This window comes from Protopterus annectens, chromosome 1.part2 (assembly GCF_019279795.1).
Source record: "Protopterus annectens isolate FY-2018-M chromosome 1.part2, PAN1.0, whole genome shotgun sequence".
Classification (NCBI taxonomy): Eukaryota; Metazoa; Chordata; order Ceratodontiformes; family Protopteridae; genus Protopterus; species Protopterus annectens.
This window is the reverse complement of record NC_056727.1, coordinates 228,856,711-228,871,389: the sequence shown is the minus strand read 5'-3', so window position 1 is coordinate 228,871,389 and position 14,679 is coordinate 228,856,711. Positions and strand designations below refer to the sequence as shown.

At 42.3% G+C, this 14,679-nt stretch overlaps 1 protein-coding gene across 1 annotated transcript in view; it reads right to left on the bottom strand.

Annotated features, from left to right (window-relative positions):
- The window catches only part of CEP68 (centrosomal protein 68), an 864,321-nt gene that overhangs the window by 71,418 nt on the left and 778,224 nt on the right, over positions 1–14,679 (bottom strand). Inside the window, exon 6 of the mRNA XM_044055708.1 lies at positions 13,352–13,503. Coding sequence (XP_043911643.1) covers positions 13,352–13,503 — 152 coding nt within the window. The remainder of the gene's footprint in view (positions 1–13,351; positions 13,504–14,679) is intronic.

Genomic DNA, 14,679 nt, shown 5'->3' with positions numbered 1-14,679 from the left:
AAAGGTTCCTAGAATTCATAAACTCAAATGCTATGGAACAACTTGTTACCACTCCCACAAGAGAGGAAAACATACTGGACCTGATCATCACCAACATGGGGACTCTATGCTCCAGACCAGAAGTGTATCCCTCACTGGTAAGATCAGACCATAAACTGATCTCACTGGATATTCACATCCCGCCCCCACCCCCTGCCCAGGAAACCACAGTGAAAAACTTCTCTAAAGCAAATTTCACACTCCTCAAAACCGAGGTGGAATCCTTCAAGGCCCCCGGGCCTGTGGAAAATACGGCCCAGACCACAAAATCCTTTATAAATGCATTCTATGAACACCTTCAGGAATGCATGGGTCATGCAATCCCAAATAAAACCAAGACCCGATCCTCCAAAGGCAGACGACCTGTCTGGTGGACCCCAGCCATAAACAAACTATACAATAGAAGGAGGAAGCTACTACATGATAGAGCAAAATCCCCAAAAGGTAAGGCATCTCTGATCAGTATTAGCAAAAAACTAAGGGCACTCATAAAATCGTCAAAGGCCAGCTTCGAGAGAAAAATTGCACAGGACACTAAGGATAATCACAAGGCTTTCTTTAGTTATGTTAGGAACCTGGGTGGGAATTCCCAGATATGCTCAGAATTAGTCCAAAATGACCAAAAATGCACTGATCCCACATACATTGCCAACATCCTAGCTGACAAAGTTCAGCGCAAACTTCTCCCCCCCCTCCCCACCATAAGGGCAAATATCTATCCCAGCAGAGTGCTGCCCCCCTGACATCTCAGATGCTCAGGTGGGAGCCGCCCTCTCCAAAGCAAAAAACACAGCATCAATGGGACCAGACGGTGTCCCAGGCTGCGTCCTACATGAACTCCAAGAAGAGCTAAACCCAAACATAAAAATAGAAGTTATGTTCTTACCATAACGTTCCATGTTAGTTGTCTTCTTCTCGCCTTCTTCTTGCTGGATGGGTTCGGAGCCGACCTCGGCTCCGACTCGGCCACTCTAAAAGCTCGAGAGTTGGTTCCACCGGCTCGAGGCTCCCCTTATATCCCACAATGCTAGGCGATAGTTACCTCAGATCTCGTTTGTAAGCTAACCCCAGCTTATAACAGTAACAGTATAACTGTAAAAACAGAATCCACCTCTAACAACAGGAAGAAAAGGGTGACCTACATCCTGAACCAAGAAATATGCATAATAGCATATGACTAAGAAAGAGGTGGTAGAAAGAGAGGTCACGATCACAACTCCTCTAGGTCTGTCCAGGCCAGGGGGAAGGAGGGTGGAAGAAGAAGGCGAAGAAGACAACTAACATGGAACGTTATGGTAAGAACATAACTTCTATATGTTAAGTTGTCTATCTCGCCTTCATTCTTGCTGGATGGGACCAAGTCCCTAGCACCTTGTCCCGGGTGGCCTAACGGAACAGACTCCTGAGAACAGTGGAACCAAAATTAGCTCTATGCCTAGAAGCTAAATCCAACTTATAATGAGAAATAAAAGTGTGAGGAGTAGCCCAAGTAGCCGCTGCACAAATGGTGTCAATAGGCAGTCTGTCTTGGAAGGCTAAAGAAGTAGCCAAAGCTCTGGTGGAATGGGCTTTAGGTTTATTAGGCAATTTTGTTGTCTAATTTCATATACCAGGGAAATCAAAGATGTTAGCCATCTGGATAATGATACCTTTGAAACTGAAAGTCCCTTTCTGCTTTCCATAGGAGACAAACAGTTGATCAGATTTTCTGAATTGTTTGTCCTATCCAAGTAGTACCTTAATTGACGATGAACATCCAGGCAGTGTAATTTTGTTCAGACCTATTTGAATACTCTGGGAAAAGACAGGAGGTCAATAGTTTGATTCAGATTTGATGTTGAAACCACCTTAGGCAAAAAGGACGGGTTAGTTCGTAAGGAAACTCTGTCCTTATGGAAGACAAGATAAGGAGAACGACAACTGAGTGCTTGAAGTTCTGAAATTCTTCTAGCTGATGTGATAGCCACCAGAAAGAGAGTTTTCCATGATAATAATTTCAAGGAACATGAAGCTGCAGGTTCGAAAGGGGAAAGAATCAAAGAAGCAAGAACTAAATTTAGGTCCCAAGGAGAAGGAGGATTTCTTACAGGAGGTCTGAGAAGAAAAACTCCTTTCAAAAAGGCTTTGCAAAGTTTGTGGGACATTAGGGCAGATTCAGAAATGCCCACATGGAAATTAGAAATAGCTGCCAATTGAACCTTAAGAGTAGATGGAGATGAACCTGCATGGAAGAGTTCAGCTAGAAAATCAAGGACTAGTTGGATGGAAGCGGTGAAAGGATCTATGTCCTTTCCTTGTGCCCAATATGAGAAGCGTTTCCACTTACTCAAATAAATCTTTCGAGTGGAAGATTTATGGGAAGCTATCAATATATCTCTAACAGAGTGAGATAATTGAGGAAGCCTGGCTACGGTTGGAACTGGAGGAACCAAGCAGTGAGGTTCAGAGAGGGAGGAGTGATGAAACTGACCCGACTGGTGGATCAAAGATCTGGAACTAGGTCCAGATTCCACGGTCGCTCTAAAAGAAATCGATGTAGAAAGGGGAACCACACTTGTCGAGGCCAGTAAGGAGCAATGAGGATCAATGAGGCCTTCTGAGCGATAGCTTTCTGTATTACTTGAGAGATCAGTGGGAAAGGAGGAAATGCATACAGAAGTCCCGGGCCAAACTTGGACTAGAGCGTCCCTGCTGGGTTGGCCTGGTAAAGGGAATAGAGTGAAAAATTCTCTGCACTTGCTGTTTTGGGGAGTAGCAAAAAGATCGCAGCAAGGTTGACCCCACTTGAGAAAGATTTCTCTCACTACAGAGTCTTTCAGAGACCACTCGTGAGGCATGAGTCTCGCTCTGCTCAACTTGTCCGCAATGTGATTGGACTTCCGGGATGTGCGTTGCTATCAGAAAACGCTGAGAAGAAATCGCCCATTGCCACAGTCTGAGTGCTTCGACACAGGGGTATGATCTGGTTCCACCTTGTTTGTTGATGTACCACACTACAGACATATTGTCTGTCTGGATTGCAATTGTTCCCAAGGGAAGAGAGTCTTGAAGGGCTTGCAACGCTAAAAGCACTGCTCTCATCTCCAGAACATTTATGTGCAAGTGGCATTCGTTTGGTTGCCATGTGCCCTGGACTGTCCTGCCTGATAATGCCCCACCCGATCAGGGAGGCATCCGTTGTCAGAGTAGCAACCGGAGGAGGTGGAACAAATGGTCTTCCCGACAGGAGCTGGGGGGAAGACATCCACCACATGAGATGATTCTGCACGCTTGCGTGATCATAATGGTGTGAGACATTGGAAGTTCCTGGTATGACCATTGGGTAAAAAGCATCCACTGAAGGATCCGCATGTGGTATCTGGCCAATGGAAGGAGAGGTATAGCGCTGCCATGATTCCCAACACCTTTAGAACCAACCTGGCTTTGACTCTGTTGTTGTTGAGAAGAAGTGACACCAATTTGTGAATGTCTGATATCCTTTGGTTCGTTAGCCTTGCAGACATGTTTATAGTATCTAAATTTGCCTATGTAGGTAATAGTACGACAAGGCGACAAAACAGACTTTTCGCAATTTATTGAAATACCCAGTTTTGACAAAGCGAAAAGTATAATCTCTGGCCATCAGAAGGAGATGCTTGGTGGGAGCTGTGAGAAGCCAGTCGTCCAAATATGGAAACACCTGGAATCCTTGTCATCTCAGGTGAGAAGCTACCACTGCCATGCATTTGGTAAACACCCGCGGGGCAGTGGTGAGACCAAAGGGCAGGGCCCTGAACTGAAAATGACTGGTTCCCAGCCTGAAGCGGAGGAATCTTCTGGAGCGTCTGTTCATCTTTATGTGATAGTACGCATCCCGAAGGTCTATAGAGCACATCCAGTTTCCTTTTCCCAAAAGGGGAAGGATGGATTGCAGCGTGACCATCCGAAATCTTGTTTTCTTGACTGATTTGTTCAAGACACTGAGATCCAAAATCGGTCTCCAGTCCCCTGTTTTCTTTGGAACTAAAAAGAACCTTGAGTAGATTCCGGATCCTTGTTGGTCTGCTGGCACTGACTGAATTGCTCTTTTTGCAAGCAGTTTTGAAATTTCCAAAGCTGCTATATCCCTTTGAGCGGGTGGAACATCTGGAAGGGATTTTTGACTGATTTGGAAAAGCGAAGAAAGGAGATAGAATAGCCTTGAAATGATGGACTGTACCCATTTGTCTTGAGTCAGGGATAGCCAGTCTTCTGGGTACAGTGACAGTCTTCCCCGACTGCCTCGAAGATGGGCAGTCGGGCAACACCTCAGGGATGCTGAAAGGGCTTGTCAGGAAGGCTTCCCGATTGCCCTGGTTCTGCGGACCCCCTGCCCCTAGGCGGCGTCTACCATTGTTATTCCCACCTCTGCCTCTGGTAGGAAAATGACTCTGTGCGTCAGGCGAAGTCCCTTGAGATTGTTTACGGAACCACATCTTCCCACCCTTCTGGCCTTTGGGGTAAGGCCTAGAAGGAGTCGAAAAACGGACTCCGACGGCAGAAAGGGTCTTGCCCTCAGTCTCGCACCTAGTCAGGGTTTCTTTCACTTGAGGACCAAAAAGAGATGATCCATCAAAAGGGGAGTTCGTGAAAGACGTCTTGAAAGGGTCCGCAAAATTGCACAGCCGCATCCAGGCGTGCCTACGTAAGGCTACACCTGTCCCTGCGGCTCTGCTCGCTCCATCGGCCGCATAAGAGAGGAGGCGCATGGAGGAGTTAGATATGGAATTAAGGGTAGCCAGCTGCGTGTTCATTTTATCTTGGAAACCCGCAGCTGTAGGATCCTTTAACATCTCACTCGCTTCCTTGATCAAGTCCCTTTGAAGGCAGTGAAATGGCACAGGTAATTCAGCGGACGCATGGTAAATGTCGCTGAGGAGAACATCCGCTTCCCGTACCTATCCATGGACCTAGATTCCTTGTTAGGTGGATGGACAGGTACTGAAGGATCAGCCAGTTCCTTCTTTGTGGCGGCAGCTACCACCATAGCATCCACAGAAACTCCTTTTGATAAAAATTGCTTGTCTGATGGAGCTGTGATGAATTTAGAGGGTCTCCTGGGAGTGGGGTCCACTGAATCAGGAGCCGTCCATGCCTTCTTAGCAACCACCTGCATGAGGGGGTCGAAGGGGGGGGACACCCAGGAGGTGGGAGGGCGAGAGCCAAACGCCTCAAGATACACAGATTCGTCCTCCGAAGGGTTGAGGGCTGGCCAATTTCCCCTCTGTTTCAGGATCTCCAGAATGTCTGCAAATGAGACATCTTCAGAAGGGGAACGGGGGCAACCCTCAGAATCATCCAGATCTGTGTCTGACGTGATAGTCTCAGGTGAGTCAATGTGCTTCCTCTTGCACTTCCTCTTCCGAGGGCTCTTCTGCCAAATCAGGAGAGGCCTCGGAAGAGGATGAAATCCCACAGGGGCTCCTGAGGAGCTGGCTCTCTGCGGTCCGGGATGAGAGATTGAGTCGACTTACCCTGAGGCAGCAGCGAGGGAGGGGCTGGCGGAGCCGACTGTGGAGTAGAGCCAGGCTCTAACACACTCCGCATGACCTCGAATGCACCCCTGTCAGGCAGAGCCAGAGGTCCCGCTCCGAGGAGCTAAGAACCCCTCGGCACCGACAGTGATGGCTCCGAGGCGATGTCGGAGCGAACTCACCAGCGCCGAAGCACCGAGAGGAGAGGGGTCGGACAAGGGTCGATGCCACTCACCCCTCGAGCCGCGAGGGAAGTCGGCGCCGAGATTCCTCCAAAGAAGAAACGGAGCCGGACGGGCGAAGACAATTGTCTCGGCTCGGTAACCCCAGTCTCGGTTCCGACACGACCCGGCTCCGAACTCAAAGAGTCGAAGGAGGAAAGAGTTGATGGACGGGGCAGGCACCGACTGATGAGTCGGGCTCTGAAGCATCTGGGCTAGTGCCTCGGACTTAAGTAGTCGACTCACCACTCTCTGAAGGTCATGATCGGACAGCCTCGATGACCTAGAGGAATGAGACCTTTGGCTCCGTTCAGACAGCAGGGGAGATCCTGGAGCCGAATGAGCGGAGCCAAGAGAAGGTGACCTAGACCTCTTTCTGGTTGTCGGCTCGAAGATCTTGTCGGAGCCGACACGGGTACCTCGATAACCTCGGCTCCGGCGAGCCGGAAGCCACAGAAACTGTGGACTGAGACTTATCGGCTCCAGCCGAGCCGATAAAGGTAAAGGTTGAACAACCTGAGGTCTCGGCTCAGAAGCTGGAGCCGAAGACCTCGATGCCTTAGAGGGCTTCCCTGTTGACACTGACAGGGAATCCTCTGGCTTCAACAAGCCTCTCAGAATCAACTTGTTTTTCTTTCCTGCAGGACCCTGGGGCTGAAGCCATGGCACACAGCACAGGAGTCCTGCAGGTGCAAACCCAGACAATAGACACAAGAAGTGTGGCGTCTGTCAGAGACATTTTCTGACAGCACGCATCACACTTCTTGAATCGAGACCTTTGCTTCTTTTGACATATCCTAACTGACAGGTGTACACAAACACACACCCAAACACACAAGTTATACCCTGTCAGTAAAATAATAATTTTAGTAGAACACTAAAATTAAGTACCAAAAATTAAAGTAAAACTACACAAACACTCCCTAGGTAAGGGAAGGCCAAAGGCCCAAAGGGAGAAACAACAGTTCTTTTAATAAAGAAACGGGAAAAATTAGGGTCGGGGATAAGTTCTATGATCTACACTAATCTAGGAAGAATTTAACTTAAAAGGGGAAAAAAGAGTAACTTTTAGAAGAAAAAGCTAACACTCACCAGGAACCGGTAGAAGCAACCAACCTCGAAGCTGTAGCGGCAAACGAGATCTGAGGTAACTCTCGCCTAGCATTGTGGGATATAAGGGGAGCCTCGAGCCGGTGGAACCAACTCTCGAGCTTTTAGAGTGGCCGAGTCGGAGCCGAGGTCGGCTCCGAACCCATCCAGCAAGAATGAAGGCGAGATAGACAACTTAACATCTACTGTTCAATCTCAGCCTTACTACAGGATATGTACCCAAAGAGTGGTGTACAGCAACAGTGGTCCCTCTCCACAAAGGTGGTGCCTCAACGGACCCTGGAAACTATCGCCCCATAAGCCTGACTAGCTTGGTCTGCAAAGCTATGGAAAGGATCATCATGGACCTCATAAATAAAGATATTGGGGACCTACAGACACTGGATCCTACCCAGTTCGGCTTTAAGGGCAGATCCTGCCTCTTAAACCTGGTTGACTTCTTTGAAACAGTCACCAAGGCCATTGACGAAGGGAAGGTGGTCCACACAGCCTATCTGGACCTCGCAAAAGCCTTCGATACAATACCCCACTCGAGCATTATTGATAAGCTCACCAGCTTAAATATAAACCCCTATGTCACTAGATGGGTTGCAAACTGGCTCAAGGACAGAACCCACATGGTTAGAATTGCTGGAGCCATGTCAGACTCCAAACCAGTTACAAGTGGCGTCCCACAAGACTCAGTCTTGGGACCTCTCTTGTTTGGTATATATTTCTCGGAGGTACAGGCCAACATGGAAGGACTGTGGCTGACCAAGTTCGCAGATGACTGCAAACTGGCCATAATCGACTCTCCAGCCGACACAAGCATCCTCCAAAAGGACCTCATAGAAACAGACAACTGGTGCCAGAGCCATGGCCTCAAGCTAAATGCCAAAAAGTATATAGTCATCCCCTTTGGCAAAAACAAAGTGCCCACAAATTACCACATAGGTGGTAATCCATTAAGTACAGAAGAAGTAATTAGGGACCTGGGGACCCAAGTTGATAGCAATCTCTCATTTGGCAACCACGTGGCCAAAGTGGTTAGAAAAACATTTTAGATAGCCCACCTAATCATGAAGGGATTCACATCTAGATTAGGGCAGGTCATCGTGCCTCTTTACTCATCCCTCATCAGGCCCATAATAGAGTACAATGCCCCTTTTGGGATGTTCCCCTTTTGGGATGTACCTTACCAAACACCTGCAGCAACTGAAAAGACCCCAAAAGTACCTCACCAAGAGGATCAAAGGGCTCAAACAGATGCCATATGCTGCCCGGTTAAAGAAACTCCAGCTCTACTCAGTGGCATACCGCCTGCTCAGAGGTGACCTGTGCCTGACGTATAAGGCCATGTCCAACCCGGAATTAAGGGCCATGCTGCACCTCAAAAAATCCAAATCCCATCGAGCTACACGCTCGAGAGACTTGAACCTCAGCACTGAAATAAATAGGACATGCTGGAGGGACAGATTCATAACCCAGAGGCTCCCTTCACTATGGAATAAAATCCCAGTCCAGGTTAGGCAGAGTCCCTCATTGACTCTCTTCAAGAGGAATCTTGATGAGTGGATGGGAGATCCTAGGTTTACCCCGGGTATCACTTCTGTGTCACTGTTAGACAGAGGAACAGTATACTAACCTCGAAAAAGGGCACAGCAAAATTAATTTAAAATGGGTGGCGAAAGCCAAACATATTCTAGGCTAGGCTTATAAATGCCCTAGGGCAGATAGCCTAGTATGAACCTATGAACCTATGAAGAGTCAGGCTAGACTAAACAACAAACCAACAAATGCTGGAGGTGTAATGAGGAAGACAGGCAATTGTGAACATGTTTTTTTTTTTGAGAACATAACACATTTGTAGACTTTAAAAATTCCCTACAAATGGTGGGTAGTTTTAAACAATTTAAAATGTTTGTACCAAAAATTAATAGCAGCGCTCTATGGTTTACGTTTGTAGTTAGTGGTGAAGGACAAACTATTAACTTTTTGGATACCCAAATTACTCTATGTTAATTATAAAAAGTTTCATAGCAGTATTTTTAGGAAAGACACCTTTACAAACTGTTTACATTTTCAAAGTTACTATCCTTGTTTTATGAAATTTAACATCTTTAGAGATCACGTTATAAGACTAAGCAGACTAATTAGTTCTGATACTGATTTTACTGATTTTTTGAGAGAAGATGTCATTACTAAAATCTTTTATGCAAGAGGGTACCCCTTAGACAAACTTAAACAAATTGCTTTTGAAGTTATCCAAGCCAGGAACAAATTTCCGGCTATTTTGCAAGCCGTGTCTACAGCAAGAATGGTCAACAAAACTGATGACATCAAAATGTTCTTTCTGTATAGCAATGAGTTTAAATGACCGGGATATTCAAAATATTCTTACATAAAATTAGAAAATTATTTTAGGGAATTCAGAACTGACAAACGTTTTGGGAACACAACCTAAATTTGTTTACAACAAAACTAAGAACCTTAAGCAGTTATTGGAACAAATGCCTAGTAAAAGCAGTAAAAAAACTAATAATTCCTGTGGTACAAGTCGCTGTTACAATTGTAAGTATTGCAGGTATACTAACCAATGTAGCAGTTATTTTTTTTTTTTGAACAATGTGGATTTCATTTTGTAGCAAAAGAATCGTACACTTGCAATAGTATTGGGTCAGTTTACATTGCAACCTGCACAAATTGTCAAAGCTTGTATATAAAGAAAACTGTCTACAAGAATTAAAGAACACTTGTTACCCACTAGGAAACATGACACTAACCATGCTCTGGCAAAGCATAGCTTGAATTGTACTGATTTCAGGAAATTTGAATTTTTAGTGTTTGAAAAGATGACTTATTTGATGATTCATTAACTATTTGGAAAAACAGGAGTTAAATTAGCAAGTGTTTCTTAGAGTGGATTTACCACCAGGTATTAATGAGGCTATTAGTTTTAAAATTGTTAAAATACTAAATTTTATGTTTGTCTCAACTGTCTCTAAGTTTAACAGAGTTAAATGAAGATGTGTATTTTTTAAACCAAATCATTGTACGTTTTAAAAATTTGATGTCATTTCCTTATATATTTAAATGGAATTGTGAAGCGGCTTTTTATTTATTTTGCATTCAGTTTCTGATGAAGTTCAAGATTAAACAAATGAAAGCACTAAAACTATTCGCCTGTGGGGCAGTATTCTTTTATTTTTCAGTTTAACAAGATGCGTTTGTGTGGACAGCTGTGTGGTAAAAGTTTTTGCTGTCAAATTCCCTAAAAGTAGTTTTTAATCTTATTCTAAGTCGAAGAAATTACTATAACTAAGCAAATGATTATTTTCCAGTTTGCACAGGACCTGAAGTGCCAAGGCATAGTAAAGCCTCACCAAGTTTAATATTATCAGCTGCCAGAAAAAGAAATTACTAAAAAATGGCAATCAAAATATATTCCTAACATAAAGGAAGTTATTGATATTCCAAAGGAGATAAAGAACTGTTGGAAGAATTTTTAGAAAAGGGAAGGAGCAAATTTCATAGAAATAAATGGAATTTGTGGGAATGGTATGTGCAAAACAATGTTGAGGAGGAGGAGTGAGGTTTAACGGAAGGCAGGGGATTGAGTAAGTTATTCATGCTCGAATGTATGAAACTTATTAAAAAGAAAATATATATGTATACTGCATGACAATATCAATGGAAACTAATGTTGCAACTTAATTTTTCTGCACATAATCCAGTGTTGCAGTTTAAATGTCATTAATTTAATACAGATGCATAAAAATCAAATTACTTCCCATGTTGAGTTGAAAACCAGTATCAAGCTATGCAACTTTAGTAAGCTAAATGCTATTTTTACTCTTATTACTCTATGCCGGAATTTTTCTCTTCTGGTCACATTGGAGAGAATGCCCAAAGTAGTGAGGCAAACACAATTAAAATCTGACATAAGATAAAATAAACAGATAAAATAAAAGTATTTTTGAATAGTGCGACCACTCCTAAAGCTGTAGGCAGTCCTGACCACTTCTTCACTGAGCTCAGAATCAAAGAGGGAACAAAAGCTTAATGCAGTGCTTGAGCCACTTCAGAGGGCTGAATTCAGATGGATGAAATGCAGCTAAGGATTCCAAGTCCGAATATGGTGGTGAAGTGTACACTTTTGTCTTGTATGTCCAAGGCTTTAGACTCCTTGTTTACATGGAAACAGGCAAAATGCTATCATCTCTGGGACCTAAGCTGACTAAAAAGATCATGCAGAATCAGCCAAAGAATGCCCGGCAGCCGAGGACGTGTCCTACTTATTCACTGCGTGGTCTTTTCATACTTCATCCCTCTCTTCTCTGCTTGGCTCCCATAGATTGCAACTACAGTACAGAGTCAATTATCTGCAGTAATTGGGACCTAGGATAGTTTGAATAATCAAACTGTAAAGACAATCAAACATATAATTGAACTGGATAAAAAAAACTTCTAAAATTTTGTTTTTTTTCTGCTTGCAGGAATACACGTCAACAATTTCGAATGAAAAACACAACTTACACCAAACTACTAAAAAAACGCTGCAAGACTACATCGGAGACTGCTGGTTTTATTTAAATGCTAAAATAAAAACACGTTTTTCGTCCCACCTAAATGTAGGACTTCTTCAGAATTACAACACTGCAGTGTCTTTAGAGACTTCTATTTATAAATTTTGCGCCAAAATTTAAACACCAGCATGTCCTTAAACTTTTAAAGGAACATGCCTAAAAACCAATGCTGACTTTTATGTTCTAAAATATTATTCACAACACCATTTTGTACTCCATCATCCCTGAAATACATCAACATACTTTAAAAACAGAAATGCAGCTTTTCTAAAATAACATGACATTAAATTGACATAAATTATGACTGATCACATCGCTGAAGGCTATGAAGTTAAAATTGAAAATAAATTACATTTTATGACCATTAGTTGCGTTGTGATCCACATTCGTTACAGCCTAGATATCTAAATAATCAAATTGGTATTAAGCAAATCTTACAGCCTTGATTAAATAAAAAATATATTTTTTAAAAAATAAGATTAAATAATATGAAAAATTATATAGAAATATATATATACAAAATATACGCAAAAATATCTTGTGTATCCCTATATTGTTCCCAAAATTATTGGACCTACTACTGGATTTTCTTTATACTTCATTTACCTAAATTTAATATTTCATGAATACTGTTACATGTTCAATATATTTACAAAACTAAAATAGATCTAAAATGTGTAAAATATACACTTATACCACAAATATATATATATTTTTGATTATCATATACAACAGATACTGCCAGATTAAAAAGATACGGCAGTGTTGTAATTCTGAAGAAGTCCTACATTGAGGTGGGACGAAAAACGTGTTTTTACTTTAGCATTTAAGTAAAACCGGCAGTCTCCGAAGTTGTCTTGCGGCGTTTTTTTAGTAATTCAGCAATTTCAGTGGACAATAAAAAGTATTTTTCACATACGAGCTGGCTACAAGCTCAAAAAACATGCTCAAGCAAATATGTAGAATGTTTACATATTCAGACTTTATGATTTTTTCCTACCCGAAAACTTTGGAAGGCTAGTTTGGATAATTGATGTTTCAGATAATCAATGTTTGGATAATCGAGACTCTGCTGTAATCAGTGAGTGGAATGCCTGGTTCTTTCACCATCTCCAAGTGGCTGGATTGAGAAACTGATTCTTAGGGGAAGCCCTGACACTGTGCTCCTCTCCCAGACAACAGATAAAGGTCCTGTGAAATGCAATTATAAGAGGAACATTCAGTAGATTTACACTTTTTGACATAAAACAAATGAATTTCCAAGGGTTGCACATTTCTATATAGTCCAAACAGCATGTGAGACAACAAATAGCTGGAGAGCACATGGTCAAATGCAGGCTCCCTTTTTGAAGTGGGGACACCACAGCATGTACCAGAATGGATGTTGATGCCTGAAATCTAAGAATAGTCGTGAGTGACCCTCGAGAAGACGGTCCCAGCTAATGGCCCCTCAAGGTAAGATCAAGAATTTCTGCTGAAGTTCCATAACGTTTTGAATATCAATGTTCTCTAAAACACAAGTATTGGTCCTATGACGTGTTCAAGTAAAAAAAATCAAGGAAGGCACAATATTAGTAATCATGACCTTATATTTTGCTAACTATACTTCTATGCATGGGCCTTCAAATGGTGAATGAGAAAAAGAAACATTCCTCCTTCACTAACAGGGGTAAAGCATCATTCTAACTGCTATGTCAATCATCACCACTCATGTACTGCTATTTTTTCTTACCCCCCCCCCACTGCCACAGAAGTCACTATTTCATTCTAGAAGAAAGTTTTGAGCACACACATTTGTAAACTCCCTACAAGATGGTCAACACTTACTCTTCAAACAGCATTTCATTCTTTTACTCTTTACACAATCTGCTGCAGTGAAAGATCAATAATCTAAGATGCTGCTTAATGAATAAAATAAATTTACCTGAGCTGCTTCCATGTCTTGTGCTTCACATTTACTTGATAAATCTTCCTTCATGCTGTCCATTGCTGAAAGAATAGAGGTATAAAAACCTTCTGCATGTCTGTCAAGTGCCACTGCTTGTTTCTCAATCAACCCAAGTGCATGTTTCAGACCTGAATCACAGTTCAAGAAGCAAAAGAATGTCACACTGCAAGAAAAGCTTTAGATGACAGATGAACAGCAGCAATAAACCATTATTTTTATTTGAGCATTACATCTCTGTCTAAACAGAGAAGACAGACCCGATTAAACAAATTTCAAAAGAAAAAACTGTATATCTACAGACATCAATCAGAAACAAGGACCTAACCTACAGGATTTTCATAATGTCTGACACTAATATGGGTTAATAATATTGTTAAATATGGGAAATGTATATATTAAATAGAATGACAGTACAACAAATTGCTGGTATGTGTCAAACACAGAAAATACACATTTTAAATAAACAAAAGTTATACATTTATAATGATAGATCTGTGTTATCTGCTTTTGTCCTTCCTCAACAGAAGGATCTTCGGATTTGATGTTGGATCTGAGTTCATCCACTCTAAACTTTGGATCCAAAGCTCAGCCTCCTCCCCTTACCAGTAATCCTTTCCTGCCCTTGAAATGACCTCAGACTGTTTGCCCGTGCATCAGCTAATGGACAAATGACCCTCTCTTCCAAGACCAGAATTCATAAATTTAATATGTTAACTCATAATCTGTTCTGGAACTTGAAGAGCATATGAAACAGACCAGAGGTGTAGCCAGATAATATAATATCATAACTGTATGCTCTTACTGCTACCCCCCAACCCACCTCTCATTTAAAATATTGAAATGTTCTCTCCCAAACACTTACATTTTTGCATCACTTTACCTCTAAAACCATCACATATTTTTTTTCAATCTATGAAACTCTTACTGGAGGCATTAATTTAGACAGTTGTGGATATAGTATAGCCTAAGTTTTCTGTAAGTAATGTATAACAAAAATTGTACTCAGAATACAGAGAGTACGCCTAGCTACACCATTGAAACAGACTCAGGAAAGGGCAATACTGTCATACTAGAAACCAATAAATAACAGCGAGAACAAAGGAAGTGGGAAGGAGGGCAGGAAGTTGAGGAGGTATGGAAACAGACAACGTAGATCTATTATGGTGAGTGTGTAATTTTCATATCTGATGTTGTCTCTTTCATCCATTCCTCAATGGATACGACAAAGACCCCAGTTAATGAAACTCATGTGAGTCTCAAGGAAGGCTATTCTATAGGATGACATAATGCATCTTGAAATCATC